Here is a 25116-nt window from a genome sequence, read left to right on the forward strand (position 1 = left end):
ACATTAAAACTCATGACTCCAGACAGTACAGCATGAGTCTCTCCCCAGTAAAATTACTGGTTCAGGAACTCAAAGCACACAAAGTTTATCAAGTACATCACTGGGATTTCTTCCAACTAAATCTAAAAACATTAAAGAAATAACACCAAGCCCTATGTGTCCAAAACTGCTGGCAGGAGTTAGACTCTGCAGTAGGATGAACAGTCAGTATTCCTACTAATATTGAGTTCAGTGTTAACAAAGTTTAGTAATAGCCAGCATGTATCTAAGACACACGACATGAGCTTGCAACCTGCGAAATTCTACCTTAGGTGAAACTGTTCTTCAACCGTTAACTCTCTCTCACAAATACTCTGCCAAAAGAATGTTTTATGGTACTATAAGACAGAACAAAAGATTCTTGAGAAGAAGAGCAAAATTATTTATTTGAATTTCCTTAAGCTTGAACTATTGCAAATATTGGTTTAAATACATAGCTTACCAATGCACAGAATAAAAACAGGAAAAGAAAGAAGCCAACTCACTTTAATGTGTTTATAAGGTGGAGGTTTCCTTGAATTTCTTTCAATTTCTAATGCCTCTTTGCTTTCTCTTTGTGCTTTCAGCTCCTGGAAGCGCTTTGCCGCTTCTTCAAGTGCTGCGCAAGGGAGTTCAAAATAGAAAGCAATTAGCACCAGCTGCTGTTAATCAGATATATACATGTATGTATTTACATTTTTCTTTTTTTTTTTTTTTAAAGTTAGGAATAGAACTCTATAAACAAAAACACAAGCTAAAAATGAGTTATTGCAGTATATCATGAATCTATCATCAGGCGCTTTTCAGTAGGTACGGAGATACTGAACAATGATCCCATGCAGCAGAGCCCAAGCTCCATCTTAACATTTCCCAGTCTGTGGAAGAATTGAACTTGCCCACAACAATACACAATGAGTAGGCACTTAAAGAAACCTATTTTTATCTGCAGTCAAGGGATCTACACAATGTTTGCAATTTTACATGAACACAGAACACTAGTCACATAATATTCCCATGCAGGTTAAGTGGTGATGGAGACACAAACATGTGGAATTTTTGTCATAAACCACTATAAACTTTGTTTGATTTTACCTTTCTTGAAGGTCTTGTTAATACTAGTTTGCCCCTCAGCAAAGCTTTTATCTCCTTCAACATAAGGGAAAACTCTGCCCTGGTGTACCCAATAGTAGTCATGTGAACCAAAGAAAAATACTGGGAAGTCCCCGATATCATGTTTGAGGCCCTGTATGTTGAGAGGCACAGACCTGGGATTGCAGATCTCTGCTGGCCACCACCTGAAAAGTAGGGGAGAAGAAAAAAAAACAAAAGAATATAAGTTCCTTGAACTATAGCCTTAGCTTCTGAGCTTGCCTAACTGCATTGAGAAATAAAAGCCAGTTTTCCTTTCTTAAAGAAATTAACTCCTTCCTCATGCAGTCAAGGCTCCCTTTAGCAATACTTGGGAAGCACCATGCAAAACACAAGAAAAGTTCTTATTCCAGATTTTGGAAAAGCCTTGTAAGAACATCCGTGGCACAAGAGTGGACTTCTAAGATCACCTACAAATGCTTGTATTCCTGCAGGTGACTAACAGCAAACACAAACTAGGCCATCTTGGTTCTATCAGACAGCCCCTGGTTTCCCATCTCTCTATTACGCTCTACAAAGCAAATGTAAGTGCAATCAAGTATCCATCATTGCCTGGAAAAAGCAGGAGAATTTAATTTAAAGGGCGACGTCGATGTCGGACACAAAGTAGATGAACTATTGTATTTCTAGTTCTTGTTTACGAAGACTGAGCTGCTTTATCTTCCTGTAATTCTATAGTACATTAAAAACATCCAAAGCATTAAAAAACAAAAATAGTGAACTTGCCTGTAATTTCCAAGCTTGACCCAAACAATCTGCTTGTAACGTAGCTTCTTGCCAGCTTTACAGTCATTGCAATTCCAGCATCCTTCAGGCATTTCTATGTTGAGACACTCAGGGTGAAAGGAAGCTGGGCAGGATTCACAGCATAACAGTTTTCCACCTTTAAACAAAGAAACCCTGCTTGGTTTATAGAAGTAAGGTTTTGCTTCCCCCTATGCATAGCAATTGACATTCATTTTAAATCATCCATTCTACATTCTTGTTTGCCTCACAGAAGAAAATGGCAAAAGAAAGGGATCAAGTCAAACTTAACAATGTTGGTTAAAAAAGATGGTGCAGTGCAATCATATAATGCACAAGTTGTGACTCTTAACTGCATCAAAGATACACAAAAAAGCAGCTGAGTATTTTTTAAACGTGAGGTAAGTTGGCAGGACAAACAACATTCCCAAAGGAAGCACTGCATCTGAAAGCAGTGCTGTTAGCTTTCATTTCTTTGGTGATGGCCAAAACTTTGGTTTATTTCTTTGGTGAGGTGATAGCCAAAACAATGACAAATAACCAAATTTTTAAGAAACACTTTTTCAATCAACATTGTTATGACTGAATCCCTCTGCAATCAGTTAGTGTGCATTAAAAAACCCCGCAGCCTATAGGTTGATCAATGCTTTTCTGTACCAAGGACGTTATAAAAGAATTGTAATAAGTCTGTTTATTCCACAAAAAGAAATTTACCAGTATGAGCACAGTACATAATGCAGAATGAGACACCACACAAGTTGTCCCCATCCCAAAAGTTCCTTTTGTGCACAAAGGAAATCTTAGCACAGTGGTTAACATTAATTTCTGAAGTTTACACTTATTTGGACAAAAGTTGTTTTGGCTGGCTTATATTTTGGCAGATGTATTAAATGTGGAGAGCCACAGCACATCTCTAAGCCACCCTCAGCAAACAAAGCAGCTCATACAATAAGACTTGATACATTACACATATTGTAATATTTTATATATGTAAGTATATAAAATATATATACACACATTTTTATAGATATATAAATTTTTAAAAAATTAACAAGTTTTTGTGTCCCAGATGAAAAATCTGGGAGAGACTTGAGAGTATTTAAAGCAATTTTCAAGCACAATATCAAAAGAAGTGTGAATAGCAACTTTCAAACATTTATCAGAAAATCTTGTCCACCTATAGACTTTCAAAAATGTCATTGCATTAATCGATTGTTGCATGTCACAATAAGCATTCCTTAAACAAATCAGTTGCATTTCCAATACTGTATTTCCTCTGCTAAAAACAATAAAATCCAACCATATGGATTTTCCAGAGCTCCCCAAATCCATAATAAAATTTTAACCTTTAAAATATTTTTTTGCAAATGTTATTTCAGAGGAAATACAGACCCAGTGTAAATTACTGAAACATTATCCAACATGGTAAAATGCCAAGAGATGCAAAAATCAAACAAAATCAAACACAAAACTTTCAGTGCTAAGCAAGAAAAAAAACCAACACTGCTCTCAGGATGCATTAGTAAGATATTGCTCAAGCTAAGCAGAGGGCTCAAAATAATTTTTGTTTTCAGGAATTACAGGAACTACTGAAAGCCATCAATCTAGCAACGTTCAAAATAACCTAACTTTAGAATGGTTAATTGGGCACCGTTTCTGAACACTCTCGGGAAATCAAATTTCTGTGGGGAATAAAATATTACATCTGAGTATTTTATACAGACAACAGTTATCTCCCCATAAGGTATTCTGAGATGCTACAGCACCACCCACACCAGAATAAAACGATCTCTCTCTCCCGGAGCTGCAGCGTTTTCTGCACAGGACAGAAAGCATCTCCTGCCACTCCTACACGCAGCACTGCTTCAGAAAGCGAGTACCCGTCCTGCGAGGAGGGGAAGGAGCACTGGCTGTCCCAAGCTGGTGGAGGTGGAACACGAGGCCCAGGGACTAATGGACACATACGCAGGCAAAACCTGGCTGCCTTCCCCCTTCGGACATCCTCTGGATGGCAACAGGACCCACCCGCGTTCAACCTGAAAAATCCTTTCTTCTCTCAGGCTCTGCATAAGCTACCTAAAAGATCTGAAACAGAACATCCCCCCCTCTTCTTCCACATATAAAATCAATTTAAGAAGCTGTTTACATCATCCTGGTAAGTACTGAACTGCAACAATATCAAGCTCTATTTGCCACCTCTTCTCATTACTGTGTAAATAGCTTCCCTGAAGCTGGAATAGCCTAGGCCAGATACAAAGTGATTTAACCTCTTTCAAGGAGAATTTAGCGACAGTAATTATTTTAAGCCCTTTTGTAATAAAAAAAATTGCCAACAACAAGAACACACGCTCACAATAATCAATGAGTGAAGTTTACTGAAAAGCAATAAGTGGTGCTTGACAAGCAGACATTTCTTGTTTGATTTCAAGAGAGAGAAATAATAGAAAAAGCGAAAGTAAATTAAAGAGAAAGAAACTATTTTGGTTACCTTTCTCACATTTCTTTTTGGAAGCTGACGAAGGAGGAGGAATCATAGGTAATTTCATCAACTCAGCACGATTTGATTCATTCAGTAGGTAGTGGGACTTATAGGCATATGAACTGAACAGGGGGTCTGAATGATCCTGCACTACCAACCCTATACGAAACAAACAGAAAGAGATGAGTTGCAATGAAACTACCCATGATTCCATAAAGGAGAAAATAAAATAAATCAAATGAACACCTCTAATGCATTTATGTGTGAATGAAAAAAAGATAAAATGAAGAAAAAGAAAAGTCTGACAGAAAGTTTCTTGACTAAGAAAGAGGTTGTGTGTTTGAGAGACTAAATTAAAATGTAACTGGAAAAATCTGATGAATAAGCTGCTTCTAAGTGGAATTTCAATTGTGCTTTTACCCTTAATTTGTGCATTTATAGAAAAGCACAAGAAAAGCAACAAATTTTATAATCTGTGTGAACCACCCTCCCTCCCAAATGAAAAAAGCTAATTTGAAAAGCTGGGGATGATGGTCACTGCATCAAAGGTCATGCTGTTAGTTGGGGCTACAAACTGAAAAAGCAGACGTTGTATACAAGAACTCACCATCCCACTTACTACAAATCTACCTCTAAGATCTTATCTATGAAAGTGTTTTGCCTTTATAATTGTGTTGGAAAAGAATAACAAGGGGGGTCAGTTATTCTGCAAGGCACCAGAGGGGAAAGAACGGATGAAAGTTCTGCCCTACGCCATTTGTTTTTAAGTAAAGCTCCACCAACCCTGCCCTCCCACAGCCACCAAATTAAACACTTTGGAGCAGTCAAACACTCTGTTCTCCTATATGCATTTATTTCAAACGATGTGTTTGCATTTCTCTGTCTTTCTCCACCCAGAAGAGTTTTTCCTCATTGCTCCAAAGAGCCAGGCAGCCCAGGTGAGAGCCCCATAGCTACAGATCAGAAGCATTTGGCCAGCAATTCATGGGAAGAGCAGAGCAACTGAGACCCAAAGAAGCAGGAAAGATGAGCTACCAAGATAGCCGCCAATTGCTTCCCTTGTGGGACACCCGCAGAGCTGAGTGCTGTAGAGAAGCTTTCAAACTGGGGTGCCTAAAAAACTGCTGTAAGGAGAACGGCGTCAGCCTACCTGGAAAGCACGTCCTCAGGAGGATTCATAAAACAAGTATGACCTACGCATGCAATTATGTGAACTACAATGTGCTTAATGAAGGGTATTTCAGGAAGGTGAATGAGAAGTCTTAAAACATACCATATTTCAAGTATCTCGTGATAAGCAAGTTTGTATCTTTTATAGACTGTCTCATCTACATTTTCTCACTTCAGTGATGTTTTGCATCTAAATACAAAGTTTCTCCTTCTGATATCAGCTAAAACTAATTACGTAACCGTTCTCACATACAGATGCCCAAGTATTTCTAAAGCATTCAGTTCCCCATTTCTTTCTGAGCAGGTACTCTCAGTGCTCCTGCCACAGATGCTGTCCTCACCTTATGTCCCTCACGCTGACCACATATGACTAGACAGGACTCAATTCAACCCATCCGGGGGAGTTTGCTAAATGTAAACCTCGCACAATCTTTCTTCGGTGAAGCACACTGGCTCCTGATTCCAGCTACGCCTAGTAGAAACAAACCCCACAAAAATTTTCTAGAAGAACAAGTACATAGTTGCTGTAAAATACAGAGGATTCAGTCAGTGGTAGTGGTTTGTAACTTTTCAAGTTCCCGTAACTAAGACTCAGTGAATACACAGGACAGGAAATTCCAACTGCTGGGGTTCAGAGGTTACTTATATTGCCAGAAGAAAATACAGACTTCTGTAGTTTCATCTCTGATGAAGCTAGATTCAGGTATAAACAGAATTACTAAAACAATGTCAAATGGGACCCCCCTCCCCCCCAAAAAAAAGGCATGACAATTTTCTTCTGCACTTCATTTATTTTTTAGAAATAAATGCAGGTCTGCATCTTCAGCAAGCATAAGACTCCCTTACTTCCCTTCAGTTTTGGAATCCTACTCCTAAATTCTGGTTTCTGTGCCATATACGTAAGATGGATGCCAAATAGCAGGTATTCCTTTTCATAAAGCTTTTAAATAGGTTCTACCCAAGAGAAGTAGGAGGCCTCTATTTTACACCTTTGTGTCACAAAGTAGCCAAAACTTGGAGAAAAAGTTCTCAAGGAGATTCACCTTCATATGTATCTGTAACAAACTACTGCAGATTTACAATCTAGAGTAGGTTCTTCTATGATATTTGGATCTTAAGTCAGCTTCAAGCATCTGTAGTAGCTGGCCACAGGGTTGAAGTATAACTTCAAAGAAATTTACTTAGCTGGTTTGTATCATGCAATGTATTTTGATACTACAGCTTAATAGTGTTTTGAAATTGGCAGAAAACAAAATATTTAGGATAAATCCAATGGCAGAAGCCTGCCATTGCTTTCCATTCACATCTTAGTACAAACACAGCTTTTATAATTGAGATCAGCGACATTCACATCAGCACAGTTCTCTAATGGCTAAGATCCTATGACCTACCTCATGCAGGAGCAGAGTAGCAGGACAAGACATCATCCTACCATACAGAATTCTTCACATTAATACTTACAGGGGCAGACTAAAGCCACCGTTGGACCTTGCCAAGAGACATTTCTAATCTGACATTCAAACCAGGGAAGATCCACAGAAACTCTTCTGTCATAAACCTATATCTGATCCTGGTACCAGACTGACTCCGGACAACTGAGATAAAAAACATAAAACCAAAGTGCTGAAAATATTATAGAACTGCTCTACCTACCACAAAAATTGTTTTTAATGATTCTACTCTAGCTCTAGAAAACAAACAACTTATTTCCGCGTGTTTATGTTGGGTTTTTGGACATAACTATTGGTTAAATTAATAATGTTGAAGGATAGGTATTGATTTTTCTCTGAGTTAGCATCTGATGCAGAATGCTCCAAAGCATCGATCTGCTAACAGAATGCTATGTCACACATTTTCAGCTAGCTCTATTTCAAAGACGCGGCAACTGGTTTGGTTTTGTTGTTCAGACTGTGCATTTGTACGTGTAATAATACTATCAACCAAAATTAAACACAAAACATATATAAGGCTACCTAAAAACCTAAACCAAAAGAGCATAAAGACACATACAATGTCAAATTTGCACGTGTACATTTATGCAATGCTGCTGTGATTCACACCATGCATATCCTGTTTTGGGGTGGCCCCAAAATGTCTAAATAAGCCCACAAAAGGAGAAACACTGACCCATGTTGCAAACATCTTTTTACACATTCAGAGGAGCTTTTCTAAGGCTCATTCTAAAACTTACTGTTTCTCTCTGAGCTTCTGGATTTTTTTTTTTTTATTTTATTATAAACTTGATTCTTTGTGATGGCTCCTAAATTACTTGGAAATGAGGAAAGAGGAAGAAAGGAGAGAGGTAGAAAGGAAATTATTCTGGCACCATCCTTCCCTTCCTATTCAAAGGTCTTTAATTACTACTCTGCTATTCCAAATTCAAGGCAATCTTTCCCATACTAAACCTCCAACTGAATGAACACAAGTGAAAACAAGTCACTTCAGGACTCATCTCATTTTCACTTCCTTATTAGTGACTTTCAAAGCTACTGAAAAGAATACATCCAACATAAACTTCTGAAATACTGTACAATACATATTATTATTCAAACGCCTAACAGTGTCACTTCAATTAATCTGAGAGAATAATGGTATCTTTGCATTGTGCGACTAAAACACCTGATGCACCAAAACTTTTCAACCTGCTATCTGGCAGAACACTAGTGACTTAAGAGCCATAAAAGTAACAAGTGGGGGGAAAAAAAAAAAAGAAAAAAGGAAAAAAGAGAACTTTGGCATATGGAAAATCCCAGCATGAAACTTGTTTATACAGTATTGTAAATGCTTTTCTTTCAAAGTTCTCAAATGTGATGGTAGTTACAAATTAAAATGAATTTTTCTAGTTCATGAGTAAATCCTACCTTTTAGCCTTAAAAATTTAAACAGTTTTAAGTTTGTGAGTGGTGAAAGAATCCCCTTCTGCTTAACAGACAGTGAATAATAACACAGCATCCATTCTCAGCTTGCAATGGCTGGAATTGGGGCTCACATCCACTTTTTCCTACTGGCAACACAAGTAGGCCTTCTGAGTACCTATCGCTGTTTCTGAATATCAAATATTACGGACCAAAATAGCAAGTGGAAGTCTCATGAGAACTGTTGACCAAAAAAAAAAAAATAATCACAGGCAGCATTTAAATCCCAGAGAGCCCTAAGGGAGTTTTTCTTTATGAAATACATTATTTTTATGACTAAACTGCACAAGTGACCATAGAAGAACTATAAAACAGGGGAAAAAAAACAAGTGTGCTCACCTCTTGCACAAACGAAACAAAAGCCTACATTTACAGCTGATGAGGAGTGATTCCTTTTGGAATGGTTACTACAGATGAGAATGTGGGATGACACAAACAAGCTTCCTGCAGCAATACAGCCATCTCCTGAGTGATAGGCAATGGGACATCTGAAACATCTCACCATGCGACCTGTTTAATATAAATGCAGAAAAATGCACCGTGTCACCCTGGAGTCAGGATATGGTAGAAGACACCACAGACAGATGCAAGGCTGATTTTTATTCCAATCAGAGTACTAGATTTAAAAGAAACATTTACATCTTTAAAAAAAAAGTTTCACAAAGGTTACCTCTTGACTTTCAATTTAAAACTCTGTTAAGAAAAAATACATGGTTTTAATCATTCTAGAGTCTACTTGTTTTGTTTAAATATTTTGGTTAATTTCAAAAAGGATTCTTTTTTTCTTGAAAAATAATTGTTCTAAAGGCCACTACCAACTGTCTTTTTAAAAAAAGCATTCCTTGGCCTTGCACTTCTAACCCTTGGCTCCCATTAAACCCAGCAACAAAAGATGACATAGATGTTGCAGATCCAGGTATACTTAGACAGCGATCTCAGGCTGCTAGCTGTTTTCCCACCCACAACAGATTTAAGTTAATGACCTCATTAAGAAGGAAACCCTTGTTCCTTGCTGCACGCTGCATTACAGAGGGTAGAGTTATATTCATTGTTATTGTGATGACGCCATTCGAGTTTCCTCCTGCTGTTCAAAGCCAGCTCTATTATTCTCACCTTTGCTTGCTTTATGAATATCCTTATCCATTGAGCAGGCAGTACAACAGTGCTGCGGGCAACGAAATCCTCGTGACTCGAACAGAGCAGTGGCAAACTTGCGAACACAGGCCTCGTGATAAAATTTACCGCACGTGTTGACGGAACAGCGCTTCACATCTTTGCCAGGAAGTTTGCATGAAAAGCACGTATGTTCTCCTTGCAAAAGAAGGAAAAAGGAAGCCCAATTGTAACGGCCAAGTCTTTGAGATACAGATGTTGTTAAAAAAAACAGTTACACTGGTTTGAGCAACACAGGCTCCTTCCCTTCAAACAGGTAAGTTGGTTACTATAATCCACAATAACTATGCAATTGCTGTTAACACAGAAAGTCCCTTATTCTGAGTAAAACCCTAAACAGTTTATTACTTTTTTTTCTTACCAGGTAGTCGCTAAGTGGAAAATGAGAATCTGGCCTCAGAGGTTAAAAAAGAAATAGAATAACCCAAACGCACTCCCAAACCCTGGAAACTTACTATCTCAGTTTGTTCTGACCAGCACACAGCTCCTCAGCAAAGTGGGAAATCCCTCCCCATTTTTCAGACACGGGAACACACTCACCGTTTTTACACTCAGTGCAGATGAACTTCTCATCGGGCATTGACTTCAGGCCGAGACACTCCATATGAAAGACACTGCAACACTCGCCCTCGCAGGACACCAGAGACTCACCAGAGCTCTCGCAGATCTTAAACAAACAGACAGCTCGTCAGAGAACAAAGGGTACCTGACATACTGAAATGCAAATGACTACCAGATGTTTAACAAAGAATAGAAACGGGCTGAAATCTCTTCAGAGCTAAGATAAGGCAGGAGAGCTGGCCTACAACCCACTGCAGACCTGATAAGTCTCTGGGCTGAAGACAATCCCAGCACTTTCTGCATCTTGCTCTCATAACAGCGCAAGCCTGGACAGAGATAGGAGAGGCACTACAGGATCCATCTGGACTCCTCATTTTCTCACGCACCTGAAGAGCGAGAGCAGCTTGTTCCCTATCGACCAGGAAACCAGCCAGAAGATTCCAGGATTTTCTCTCCAAAATACTGGAAAATTCTCACTCTGCCCTATCCTGAAAGACCATCTGAAATCTTCGAACGGAGCAGAAAATGGCATCTACTTTTTCTACTTATGCTAGCAGGTAAGGATTAGACGCCACTTTCTAGCTTTTGAGCTTCCTAGCATGCAGGAGGGCTTATGAATCATTTCCAGAGCATAAAAACTCCTAAAAGCCTTGATATTTTATCTGAGATGTTGAATTATGAGACATGGTTAAAACAAAGTAGCGCAATTTGAAGAGTCTGTCAGCGCAAACTAACAGAAATGGATAATACATCTTTAGTATTCATTTCTTTACAGTACCATCATTTACCTGACAAACAGTGTCTTTTTTATTTGTTCCAGTTCCTCTCCTGGATAAGCTAGAGTCTACCGACTGCACATCAGAAGCATCAGCATCGGCAGTAGCTGATGGGCTGTCTGAACGTTTTCCAAAACTACCCTACAAAGAGGAAAAATCCAAGGCACTCAAACAAGACACTTTCAAAGGACAGCCACGTTCTGGAAAAAAAATAGTTAAGTCACCACCGATTAAAAGATCGTTCGATATGTCAAGAGATACAAAGGTCCTTGAAAGTTGCTGAACTTCATTACAATGATACAAGGAGTGCTGCCTTCTTGACATATCTTTTACCTGTACAAGCGAAAAACCATCAAGGTATCTATTTTACTTTTTCCAGGCACCTCTCAATTTTACACCAAAATACAGCAGCATCTCCCAATTCCCAGAGAATCTAACAACCTTCCAAAAAGCAAACCGAGTCAGTGATCTAAACCAATGTTTTGCCAGACAAAGAAGTAGGAAAATTTGTAAAGAAAGATTGTATTTTTTTTAATATCAATACAATGGAGGGGATTAGAAAGAAAAAGACGAGGATTTATTTTTTAAACAATAAAAGACATGGAATTTGTAGAAAATACAGCGTTCACATATTTAGCAATACTGAAAAGCCTATTATACTGACAGATTAAATGAACAAGTCCCTGTGAGAAACAATATGCCTTTACCTGTAAATCATTGAGTCCTCTTGAATCAGAGTCAGATGTATCTCTGTAAGCTGAACTAGTCAGTTCTACGTCAGTTGAGGCACGACTCCTTTTCTTTAAAGGTTTACAAGAATCTGAAATCTCGCTGGCACCTTAACACAACATACTAAAATTAGTTTTAATAGATGTTCTCAACTTTTTTGCTTAAAATTAATAAAGGAAAGATGAGAGACAGCCTGAAACTGCACTTTATTTGCTAGCCTTAATTTTCAGTTTGCAACTTTGATAGTAGTTTAATTCTTCCCAAAAAGCTAATTAACTGAAAACGACCTTAGGAAGACCTTTTGACAAACTTCTGAACATGCTGACATAGTGGAGGAAGCTACTAAATTGTCTACAACAGAGGATAAACCCTTAGGAGATTACCTCTTCATCATTCATCTTTAAAATATGGCTGAGCAAAGACTTTTTTTTTTTTTTAAATTAAGAAATGTCCAGAAGGAGGACGTATAATATGTGCTTACAGCACCTTAACAAACACTATCTTTCCAACTAGCAATGCACAAACACCACCACCACAACCCCAGAAAACCCTCAACAACAGAAATTAAGATCAGCATCTATCATGTTCATCACCAGAAAGCGTTAAGACCTCTGCAGTTTACGCAGAACGAAAGCCATTGCTGAAGCGTGATGAGCCAGGAACTTTATTATTAATAAAGTTTATTTTCGTATGTAACTCACCTTTCTGCAATCCTGTCTTCACTGCTGTCAGTGGAACCATTTCAACCTGTTTGAATAGGAAAATCCATAGTTAAAACCAGAGGAATTTTTCTCCCTAGTATTAAAAAGAAAACATTAAGTTTAAGCGATTAGCATCTCTGAACTCAGATGTAGTCTGTCATCCCCTTCTTAGTGTGAGCCTTCTTGTCCTGTTGGGTTTAATCCTAGCTGCCTACGCTGAGTACCAGGAGACAAGGCAGCCATACGTGCACTAGCAAGGTCCTTTCCAATCACTCCCTTTGGGCATGAAGATGACAGAAAAGCTTTATCCGTGTCCAGCAGGCAGGAGCGGGGTTCGTTTTGGCAGCCAACCCTGATGCTTTTCTAAAACCCCACACCTGTGTAAGCACAAGCTCCCCTCATCCTAGCTGCCTACTCTGAGTACCAGGAGACAAGGCAGCCATACGTGCACTAGCAAGGTCCTTTCCAATCACTCCCTTTGGGCATGAAGATGACAGAAAAGCTTTATCCGTGTCCAGCAGGCAGGAGCGGGGTTCGTTTTGGCAGCCAACCCTGATGCTTTTCTAAAACCCCACACCTGTGTAAGCACAAGCTCCCCTTAACAGGTATGACGCTCGGGTTAGTGAGACACTTAATGCATTGCCATTTAAGGCACTTCCACCAAGCATGCACTCTTGAGCTCCTGGGAACAGACTTTCTCTCTGTATAGAGTGCTGCAAGGCGCCCAGGGATGGCGAGACGGACTTGGCACACAGCATTGCAGGGCTCTATACAGCTGGAAACTCAATGTCAGTATACAGTTAAGCAGACAAGTTTACAATCTTGCAAAAGCGGTTCAAGTTCTCGATCCTATATCAGAAGGATAAGTTTAGAAACTGTTCTGCCAATGTACATGTAACACGTGAGAATTTGGCGACTGTATAATAATTATAGAAGAAAGTTGTTGCCTAAAATCCTGTTTTTAAGGTTAAGAATTACAAGTTATTTCTTTACAATGTGGTTACATATGCATGTAGAAACACATTTAGTAAATATTTAAGGATTATTCTATAATTTTTTTAAAAAATATTTTATTTTGTTGTACAATAGGTAAAAACATACAATAGAAGGATTTGTATAGGATACATTTCGTAATACAAATATAAAATCTAAACAATCACTTTTATTTCTCCTCTATTCACTGTAACAGTAGCATTAACATTTTGTTTTTCCCATTAATTGTACTCGTTCCAGTTATAATTTTATACCAAGTTGTTGCAGACTAATTTGGGAATCAGTTGCAAGAAAACTTGACTTTGGGTAACAAATATTGTTGCATAATTGTAAGAAGTTAGTAAGTTTTGTTTTTTTTTTAATATAACTTAATACATAGAAGGTTATGCGCATTACAGTGCATCTGTGTTTAATTTTTAGTCATATACTTTTCCTGAGAAAAGCACTTTAATGTTCATAGTCTTAGTTAGCTAGATAATATAAGCAAGCAAAGCTAACTGGGATCCATGAAGTTCATATTGTTGGTTCTTATACCTTTGTTAAATTAAGAAACATTTACAAACATAAAAGAACTCATTTGAAAACAGGGAGGCTGCAACACCTCATGACAAGAGGCTTAAGGGACTACGTCAGGTATCTTACGCCCAACATTTAAGTTGCTTTAAAGTTTCAGCAAGAAACTTTCCAGAGTTAGAGCATTCTTCTGCTGAACACAGGTGTAAATGCTATGGCATCAAAAGAAAAATATGAAAAAAAAAAAGCAACTGGGTCCACTTTCAATCTCTGAAGTGAATGAAGTGCAAAAACAAAGCGTAAAGGGTAAAGAATAAATTAAAATAAAAGAGATAAAAACAATTTTTCCCCTTCCCATATAAATCTTTAGCCTGACTGTCCCTTTTAAAAAATTCTCACTGGTAAAAGCTATACTATGAAACATTTTATATAAAATTCTCAGGTTTCAAGTGGAGAGGCCCTTGAAGAGGGAAAATCAACCATGTAAGGAAAAGAACCAACAACTTTGACAAACTTGTTAAAAAAGTTTATTCTGTTTTTAATATTAATGTCCATCCACTGAACTTTCCTACTCATTTCCAAACAGAATTTTTTATAATTTTTTTAAAGCAACAACATTTGTCTGTCTGACATCCAGATTAAAGGAATGCCCTGTACATGTTAGATCTACTTAAGGAAAAAAAAACGTATATCCCAGAAGATCTGTTTTGCTGATGTCTGCCAACATAAAAGTCTGACTATTCATCTTTAAGTTAAATCATTCTTAAAGTCCATTTTCAAAAGTGGTCAGATTAATCAGTCTAACTTCATTTGAAAAACAAAACCTCAATACAAACCAGCAGCTAAATCAAGAGCAAAAGGAAGGAACCTGGTGGCAATTCCATCAAATAGAAGTTACTGAAACAAGATCATTTGCTCATAACAGAAATCTCAAAGTAAACATGGCAGGTTCATTAGGAGTCTTGCATCATTGAGTTCCCATTTTCCATAGCCTGACTGATACTGTGAAGATGCCAGTAGCAGAGTCACAGCAATGGTATTGACAAGGGGATTTCATGAAGGATAGTCCAAAACGAAACCCGATGGGGAAAAATGGAGAAAAATAAAAAGGCACCAATATAAGCCACAACATTTATGAATACAATATATTTTAACTCTCTACATGGAGGAAGCCAACCTGCTCCTTTTTGATCTTCTTCTTTGGCACAACTTCAGTGGATTTCTCAGACTCTGAGCGGGTTCGAATCGATCTTCTCTGTTGCTTCTTTTCTACAGAACCTGAAGAAGGAAAAAGGTTTCCATTATATGATTCCTTGTATTTCAGAGGTACAGCAAGATGTTCAACACCAAATCAACAGATAAAGTAACGAAACCAAGACTTTTTCCTCTTTTGAATGTTTTATTTTTAAATTCAGTTCCAAGCTATTTGCCAACCAGTGCTGTGGTTGCAGACAACACGTTCTGATTCCATAGACAGACAGATCAGCTTCAGAAAAAGACACTAGTAACAGAGTGAAAAAAAAGCTGGAATCCAGTGTAGGGCAAACAGATTTTCATAACACACCTCTCAAGCACAGTCTTCACTTTGGTTAATTTTTAAGCAAACAGTCCATCTTTGGCGTTTCTGGGAAGGTATTCACAATCAACTTCTTGAACTAAAACAAGCTAGAAATTTAAGACGCAAAACACAGCTTCCAAGATTTCACTCAAAACACCAGTTCTGTGCCACTGCTCTGTGGGGGGATAGCCTTCTCTCAGAACTGGCTAACACAAAAACTTAGAGCCAGAACCACGCTGTAACACGTGCCATCAATACGAAATCTGAACACTCAACTAAAGATTTCGAGAGGTGAAGGAAAACTCAGCACAAACAGAAGCAGTGATCATCATGTGTTATTATAATTAATGAAAGTGAAAAACAAGTTTTTGAAAATATTACCATGGAAAACAAACCCAGATTAATGAAGGTTATTATGATATTTCAAGAGATGAAGTAGGAGCTGCTGGGTTTTTGACAACTAAGGTTGGCAAAATCAGAAGACCTTTCTATGCTGCAGTACCTCCAAAAAGGGCATATTGAGAAACATGTACACAACACTTAACACCATGTGCAACTTTTGGAACAAAGTACACACTTAGAGCTGTGCTGACAGAAAACTGAAATTTGAAGATTTACAATTATCTGTTGTGAAGCATTATTCTCGTTTCTCAGATTTGGGTGTTTTACCAAAAGACGACATGAATGTAAAATACTTCATATTCTTCCAAGCAAAAATACAAACTCTTGGGACCAGGAATTAGCTTACTGTGCCAGACAGATATACTGTTAGAAGTTGTAAACCTGCGTCTTCTTGTTAGGAGATAAAATATCTAGAGAGATATGCAGGCTTTCGTGAGACACTGAAAGAAAGCTTTTCAAAAGGACTCCAGAAAAAAAAAAAAGAAGATTCATCTTGATTAATTGGATGAGCATTTTTATCAAGGTTGCATGGCTCAGGAATATCTCAGTAACTAAACTTTCCACTTGAAAAAGTTGTCATTTTACAATAACTGTACTTCTGAGGGGGGAAAAAAAAAAGAATTGTTTTTCTTCGAGGGAAAAAAGTTTTACAGCATATTAGCTAATTAATAATAGCAGTGAGTTATGTTTTTCTTTGAGGGAAAAAAGTTTTACAGCCTATTAGCTAATTAATAATAGCAGTGAGTTATTAATAATTCAGAAATTAATAACTCAGCTCAGTATCCTTCATGTTAGCACACGTGCAACTTTTGGTTCCAATGAGCCACATCCTTTGAGAGACACACACAACTATGATGGATGTCAACACTAAAGCTAGGGGCCATCTTTTGTCACCTTTGTGTTCAGCCAAAATTCTCTGAAGCAGCTTAAAGTAAGTTTGAGCAAGTGTGACCAAACAGTTCATTTAATCAACAACATATTTTCTCCCTGCGCTGCCCCACTGTAGTAAGGCAAATAAGATGCGAGCCCTGTATCAGAGGAGAAACTACAGAATCAGTGCATCTAATATTGGCTGAAAGCAATACTGATCAATGCAACGGGCACTTTTTCCTCTTCCCGCTCTCCAAGGATCCAGTGCATCACCTCCACAATGCTCCTATCCCGTCTTCGTGCGTATTTTGATCCAGAGTTTCAGGACAGATTTCAGACCAGCAATCTACCTCACTACTGGCCAGGTCAGGTCAGGTTAATCCTGTTTCAGCTGTATGTGGAGACCAGAGGCACTATGAATTCTCATAGTTGTTCTCTTATTATCAGATTTCAAGTTACAGAATTATTTTCCCAGCATTATGGAATTCTGTATATCTAACTGCAGGTTATTAATAAGGACTCCCAGAGCCATTCTGTAAAATACTTTACCGTAAAGGTATTCTGAAGTTCCGGTGACCTTAAATTTGAAAAAAGGACTTCGCAGTTATGTTCCATGAGAGGGGACCAATAACTGTCTGGACTTTGGAAATGGCTTTGAAAGTGACTGTTTGGAGTGTATACTGAAGTAAAGCTCATGCACTCTATAGGGTGTTATCAGGTGGAGTTTTACGTATCCAAAAAACCTAAGAAAATGAAAAAAGAGAGGCTCAGAATTCTCACCCCCCTACGTCTGAAGAGCCATTGTGAAGGTGAAGCCTTTAGTTCCCAGGTGAGAGAAACAAAACAGTGATCACCTCTCCTGCTGCAAGGCAATTAAAGTCGCAACTGATTGAAAAAACTGAAGTAGCTACAGCAACTAAAACGGAAAAGAAGAACCACTGTCGACACCAGAGGACACCCCACTCGCACCAGAATATCCGGAGTACTCAGCCTGTATTGTAAAGTCCCCAAATACAGTCCATAAAACAATGTATATAAAAATAAGCCTACCTAAAAACTATGCAAGTACAGGAACTAAAGCGTGTTTGCAGAGGACAGTGATCCCATGGATGTTGACCACTGAGATTTTTGACCTGGAATCTCATTTATTTTACGTTTGGAAAGGGAGAAATAACCAAACAGACGGATAGTTACAGCAGAAGTGACACGTGGCAACATTATGAGATATTTTTCTCAAGAAGAAAAGAGGAGTTTTTAGCATGTGTACTGTAATAAGTGTTCCATCTTTTTTTGCTTCCATACCATGAGCATTTGTACATCCTACTGTGAGAGAATATCAAGGTGCTCTGCTGTAATCTAAAATTTACTTTTACATACCAAATGTAAAACTAAGTATGTTTGAGGCTATACCAAGGATACAATTACAAGCACAGCAACAAACATGCAGAAGTTAATGGATTTTACATGGCCTGTAGAAAATCTGTGGTTGAAAAACAGAAGTCACTATAGGGACTGGAGGAACTTGAAAAGCTCTTGGTTTAGGATGACTCAAAACTGTCTCTTTTCAGGAACCTCCATCCTTTCACCAAAGGGTATCTGTCTCCTCTTCAGGATGATGAGAGGACATACCACAAACAAATTTCTGCTGGTGGGGAAAAGCTCAATCCCTTTGGAAGACTTCCTATTAGCTATTTCTCAAAAATCAAAACATGAAAAAAATGTTGTTGTTCTGTTCCAAGTCTAGGAAGCACTCATCCAGTTTACCTTTCTCATTCTGCTCTACTACTGTACTACAAATTAAACTTCAAATAACTTGTTCCAGGCTTTCCCTTTTCAGTCTCAAGCTCCATTATTTGCTTCAGTGGTGGTTCTCCCTCAGACATAATACTTCAAAACTTAGTGCTTTATGATGGGGCCCCTAAAATGCCTTCAGAAGGCAAGCATTACCTCATTTTGCTGATGGAGTTAGTTGAAGCAGTTTAAAAAAAAAAATCACTATCCTTTACAAAGGTCATGCAGGAACTCAACAACAAAGTCTAGGAAAGCACCCGATTCAGAGCCATTCCTTACTGAACTATGCCACTTCCAGATTCTCTTCCTTTGATCCCAGCTGTTGTATTTTACATTTGGTGCCAAAAGCCATTACAATACTCCGCTAACACACCTCCACTACGTTGTCTTCTAAAACAACTTGCCATCTGCTCTCCACAAGGCATCCATCCTTCTAATATGTTGACTTAGATACTGCAACTTGCAGATGCTAAAAGTTCAGAGGCCAAACCAGCTAATCCCATCACAAAGACATCCTGTGTTTCTCAAGCATCTGGGCTCATCATGTGTTATATTAGCCATGCTTGTTACAACTATTATGTAAACAGAAAGATGTTAATAATCATTTTTAACTAATGAGAAAATGTTGGGTTTGATATTTGAATTTAAATTCTAGATTGCTAAAATTCAGACAAGGATTCTGCAATTTTGCCTACCTGTTGACCCACAAGTTGTTTCAGGAGAGGACACATTTTGCACCGCTCCTTTTTCATTTCTCTGATTTGATGAAGAATTAAGTTTCTCTTGTCCTTTGACGCTTATTTCTGTTTTGTTACCAACTCCCTTAAAAAGAAAAAGAAGAAAAGGTTCTCTTAACCTATTTATGCGTGTGTTGTTGCTAACGGGCACACTGATCTACTCCTAAGTCTCACAACAGAAACATTCAACGCTCTTCAATGCAACACATACACATGATGGTATCTACTACTGAGCTGCTTCCTTGCAGAACTTTCCATCCCTCTCAATCTCCCCTTACACACAAGGAAAAAAAAAATATTCCAGTGACTTTTCTAAACATTACCTTCTCTCTAATGCTTAGGATGAAATAAATACCCTCCAGGTAGAGAGGCAGAAGAAGGAGGCAGAGAAATAGTCCTAAACCTTTTCCTTACACTGACTGTGAGAAGCTGCTGTGCACCTGAAGGAAGCTAGGAGGCAGAACTCATTTTAAAAGTCTGTTATACAAAAGGTAGTTATTACTTTTTAATACATTTTTAATAGTTTTGTCATCTTACCTGTTTCCCACAAATCCACTGATTTTAAGATTTACAGAGAATTTATGGATTATTTCAACTAGGAAGCTGGAATTAAACAGCTTTAATATTTTGAATGTGTTATGAGCAAAAATGTGACCATCTGTAGGGAGCTCCTCTGCCACCAGTCAAAATGGTTACTGCCAGAGACTTTTGGATGCACTGAAATTAAGAGTTCAGTGCACTAAAAATTCTGTTGTCACACCTGTCTTTTGTTAGATTTAATCTCTCCAATGAAAGGAACATGTATTGTGAAAGCTTGGTGGACACAAGTTTAAGCTCCACAGTAAGACAGACTTGGAATAATTTAGTAACAAAAGAGGAGTCACTACACAAAATACATACCTTAGTGGAATAAACAAACTGATCGATGAGTTTTCCATCCCCAGCAGCATTCTGAAGGGCAAAAACCTGTTCAATTTTAACAACTGGAGACATGTTACATTTTTGAAGATCCAAGTTGTGCATGGTTATTGAAGCTGGTAAGGATTTTCTAGCTGCAGCTGTTTTCCATGCGATTTTCACAGGAGGTGGCTCCTCTTCTTCCACACTTGACTGCCTCCGCTGGCTTTGTCTTCGCACCTCAGCATTTGAAGGCGATGCTGCTACCACGTTGGCATGTTCTGGCTGGGTGTTCAATGCTGGCTTCGGTCGTCGGTTCTTCTTGGTCTCTGATTTAGAAGCAGCAGTCTTTTTGGCTTTTGACAAAACCTCCTCTGGCTCTTTGTCTATATAAATGAAGGTGTATTGTTCTATCCTTTCTTCCCGCGTCATTTTCAATGCTTTCTCAGCATGGGCAATACCAATATCCCACTGAGCACGCTCTCTTTGTGGCCTTGGTTTGCGAATCTTAAGGAACAAAGACAAGCAGCTAATTACACTGAAGATTTTGCCATGTATAGCACTTAAAATGCAATCCTGAGGTTCTTTAAATCTCTCAGGCAGCAGATTTAAGTTTGCTCTCCATTTACAAGGTATTTTTGAAAGGTGGACAGCAAATCCCCTGCTCAGAGTAGAAGCAGACACTCGAGCTGGATCATATGACCATCACAATTAAAAGTGTCTACCCTGAGTTACAACTTCACTGAAGACAAGAACAGGCAGTATTCAAGCCTGTAATTCTGTTATGAGACACAGAATTAATCCTAATTTATCTACTTTTTAAATCCTCCTTATTTTTTCTATAAACACTCTTTTCCTTCCACATCAATATTTTGATTAGCATATATATTGACTGAAGTAGTCCATCTACACAGTAAGTAATTCCTGTAGCTAACACTTCCTTTCCAATAAAGCAATGGGAAAGAACATATTCACTAGTATCAGGGGCTGGAAGAGTGTCCTTTAAAAACTGTATTTTCCAAAGAACAGGTTAATAGTGAACAGACAGGCACGGTTTTATCTAATATTCTAATACAGATGTAAAATTATATCCAATGCCCAAGATGACTACCATCATGAGGAACCGACAAAGTAGGTTCAGCTATCAGCCTTTTCACATGAAAGTCATAAGAGTATGGAAACATTTTCACGTCTTTGCGAAAAACACTTCTGCCAGTGAAATGCAGACAACCCTTTACAGGGTGAAGTACTACAGTGTTTCAGAACTGCCTCACGAGAGTTTCACTTACACAGGCACTGTAGATAACCCTCTACACAATTAGTGCTCATCATACCTTCTGTTTCTCAGAGTGGTTGCTGGCTTGCTTAGCAGCCTCGGCCAATAATTGCTCATATTGTTTGTGTCCTTTGTACTCTCGAACCCGCTTCTCGTGCACCCACGCCCTCTCTGGCTGGTTGCTAAAAAACTGAACATGGTATTCACGGGCACCTGAAAATGAAAAATTCTAGTCAGTAGTTTTATCAACATCACTTTGCTCGTTTAGCTTACGCTTTCCTCCTCCACATCACTCGACTCCTGCAGGTGGAAGTACCTAGCTAAAGTTTAGAAGCAAGATGGGCCTAGATTTAGAACAGTTTAAGATGGGAAGATAAGTATACCTTGCCCATACTGAACACTCTCACACTTATCAGTGTCTTCTCATACATACATTGACTTGAGAAAAGTGGGAGCATCTGTGCACAAGCCTAGTTTGCACAGGCTCATCTGTAGACGTAATTTTGTAAGTACTAGTTTGATACATTTCAGGAATAGTCCTGTTTAGCATATACACAAGCAGAATTCATCCTGCAAAGGGAGCTTTAAGATAAGATATTTTTAATAAAGGAACAACTACAGACACTTGATATATTCTAGCAAAGATCTTCCTCCCTTACCTCTTGTATTAATTTTGGTATGAACATCAAGCTGTGGATCACATGAAACCATGCAAGGCCACCACGGGTATGTTCCCACCTTGGACCAAACCAGATCGCCAACCTGAAACTTGATGTCATGGGTGACTTGTGTTGGAAGAGAAGGCAAGAACTGCTGGACCTACAAAGAAAATGCAAGCTTAAAGCCACAGAAGACAATTTAGCGCACTTAGAGCTGCACATGCTATCCACAGGGACTTGTTATTTTTCACTCAGTATCCCTGACGTTTGATAATCTAACACAAGATAAACATTTCTTAGAAACATGACAGAAAGGAGTTACATACAGCTAGGATTTACAGAAGATAGTCACTGACAAACCAAGACACACAACAGCAACCTCCACCACCACCCCAAAAAAGTTTCCGCTTCATAAGTTGATTAAGAACATTACTTTTGGGATAAAATAAAGCAATAAATACAGTACGAGAGATGTTTTGATGCAGTAATGATTAATAAGAGTTTCAAAGAAATGGCAACTGATTTATCTGACAAATTAAAGCACCCATGTAATAATTAGTCCAAAAATAGTAACACACTAGTAGTTCAAAAAGTGTTAATTAGTATATGTACTAACCGGGGTTTCCTCCAACACTGTATCTTCTCTTGGTCTTTCTGATAGCGTGCTAAGCCTCTCATTTGGTCTCTAGGAAATGGGTAACAATGAAGAGAAAAAAGGAAAACAAACACAAACAAGGTAAGGGGACAGTAAAACAAACAAAAAAAGCATAATAATGAAACCAGGCAGGAAAAATAATTCGCAGAGAGAAGGGCAACCATGAACCCAGAAAATATGAATATGACGACTCCTTACGCCCAATTCAAAACATAGTAGCATCACAATAAAAAAATACCTTTTTTCCCTACACTATTTACATTACCATCACGCCTACATACAACAATGTTCTCCTATAACAGGTGATAGAAGAACGTACACTCAGGGACAATAAACCCAAATAACTTTCCACTAAATTAATATACAACTTCAAAGAAACAGAGAAGAACATATGAAGGACATCCATAGTAATGTGATGAGTCTCACTGTATACCAGTTATTTGCAAAAACTACATTACAAAAATCATATTAAATATACAATATGAAAATTGTAAAATCGATGTTAAATTGCATATAGTTGACAAATATATTTTGGTGGATCAAAAGTCAACAACATAAAGCTTACGGTGCATTTATAAGCCAGGCTGAGGCACACATGCAGTCTATTCTGGCAGAGTAGGACAGGAAAAGGTTTTGACAGAAGAGGGATCACCACTGAACAGAAGCTAACGTCATCAGTGGAGTGCCATGATAGGGAGTGTGATGACACAGCAGGTGAGAAGATAAGAGGTGGGCCATGAGCTATCTAATGAGACAGAGACCAGACACTTGCTTTTACTACAGCTGAGAAGTCATTAGTCAAATGACTCAAAGAGCAGCAAAAAGGAGTCAGACACATGCAGTGAGAAACTAATAATGCTGTTAATCCAAATTACACCTAGTGCATTTAAAACGAAGACCCCATGTTAGTCAATACTGCATGCTTCAGCTCAGAGAAACTAGGAAACACACATGTAACCTTTGTTGTTCTAGACGATGTTCAGTTCTAGCATAGGTCAGTATCTCATTTAGAGCTGTCTGTAGAAAATGAGCATTTTAAGACTGACCGTATTAATATTTGCTGGGCAGGAATCATTCCTCCCTGGTACAGCAGAAAGCACGGCAATGACTCCTGCCTTTCTTTTGCTACAGTGAGTTAGTGGAAACTTCACCTCTGCCAGAAGAGCCAAACTGATTATACAGATCACAAACTTTCAGCTCCTTGCAGGATACAACTAACGAGCAGAGTAACTTATTCTTAAAACAAGTATTCAGAGCTTAAAGTTCAACAATGTTTTAATAAAATTTTCATTTCAAATCAGCCTTTCAAGTATGAACATCACCCCACAGTCAGTGGGTTTCCACAGAGATTACAGTGCCAGAATGAGGAAACTACTGCAGATCACCTTACTTTCAAATAGCCATGCTGAGTATAAAAGTGTAAAACAACTGTTGTACCAGAAGTTTTGTTTGTTCCTATTAAGATGATCCTAAGTTACAAGTCTCATACCATTCATACTAAAGATGACGAAAGTGTACATGATGAACATACATGAAGATGAAATTGTGCAGTGGAAAGCCAAATGGTGGGAGGACGAAACTGAGACTGCACTGGATAATTCATAATGAAACCCACTAGCACAAAATCCTGTTCATGTCAGAGTGAGCTGCTGTCTGAAACAAGGGTGAATAACATGAGAGATTTTATTGCAACAGCACCTTTTGAAAGGGAAATGGAAGCTACAAGGAGGACAAAAGCAAGACCAAGATTTCTGGTGAATTCTAGATGACACATATGACTCGGAACTTAGAATTTGAGAGGCAAGGTTTTAGTTCAATCTGGGAAAGACAGAAGATTATGTTCTCGTGATAACCAAGTAACACCAGCCAAACAGAGGGACAGGCACAGCTGAAGCTTCAAGGGTAGAATCAGAATCCCTGGTAAGAGGGAGGACAAAATGGTAAGGCAAAACTGAGAGCCTGATGTGGGGGTGACAGAAGTCTGGAGAAGAGGGAGAAAGCCTGGATAAAAGACTGTGTTTTTAGCTGAATTCAAAGAACCAAACTCACTGAGATTTGATTTAAGTGAAACCTGGTGGATAAACGTATGATTACAGCAGCAAACAAAGGACAGGCGGACGAACAACATACGAGCAGCAGAGGCATTCAGCAGAGAGCTGACCATGAGAACAGACCCCTTTTCCTACCTCTATACGCAGGTATAATGCAGGCGCAAGGGAGATGCCATTCAGGGCATTGCCTTCCCATTATAACTGCCTCCTGGTAGCAGGTTGCCAGCTGGACATGTCAGTTGCTACAGCCACTTCAAAGTGGCTTAAAAAACCATTTCCAAGAACAAGAAAAAGATGTA

The 25116-nt window shown here is 38.5% G+C and overlaps 1 protein-coding gene across 3 annotated transcripts in view; it reads right to left on the reverse strand.

Moving 5' to 3' along the window:
* NSD3 (nuclear receptor binding SET domain protein 3) overlaps positions 1-25116 on the reverse strand; it is a 42680-nt gene that overhangs the window by 15148 nt on the left and 2416 nt on the right. For 2 of the 3 annotated variants that reach the window (XM_019472642.1, XM_009276923.2), the window contains exons 2-17: positions 22728-22796; positions 22112-22271; positions 21511-21665; positions 20180-20683; positions 19238-19364; positions 15099-15199; positions 12416-12461; positions 11693-11823; positions 10998-11126; positions 10189-10315; positions 9589-9786; positions 8815-8985; positions 4400-4549; positions 1894-2050; positions 1111-1313; positions 525-637 (exon numbers count right to left, since the gene is read on the reverse strand). In XM_019472642.1, the coding sequence (XP_019328187.1) occupies positions 525-637; positions 1111-1313; positions 1894-2050; positions 4400-4549; positions 8815-8985; positions 9589-9786; positions 10189-10315; positions 10998-11126; positions 11693-11823; positions 12416-12461; positions 15099-15199; positions 19238-19364; positions 20180-20683; positions 21511-21665; positions 22112-22271; positions 22728-22796 (2541 nt within the window). The remainder of the gene's footprint in view (positions 1-524; positions 638-1110; positions 1314-1893; positions 2051-4399; positions 4550-8814; positions 8986-9588; positions 9787-10188; positions 10316-10997; positions 11127-11692; positions 11824-12415; positions 12462-15098; positions 15200-19237; positions 19365-20179; positions 20684-21510; positions 21666-22111; positions 22272-22727; positions 22797-25116) is intronic. The other variant, XM_009276998.2, reaches the window with a different exon arrangement.

The sequence above is a fragment of the Aptenodytes forsteri genome, unplaced genomic scaffold (genome assembly GCF_000699145.1).
Source record: "Aptenodytes forsteri isolate BGI_AS27 unplaced genomic scaffold, ASM69914v1 Scaffold298, whole genome shotgun sequence".
NCBI lineage: Eukaryota > Metazoa > Chordata > Aves > Sphenisciformes > Spheniscidae > Aptenodytes > Aptenodytes forsteri.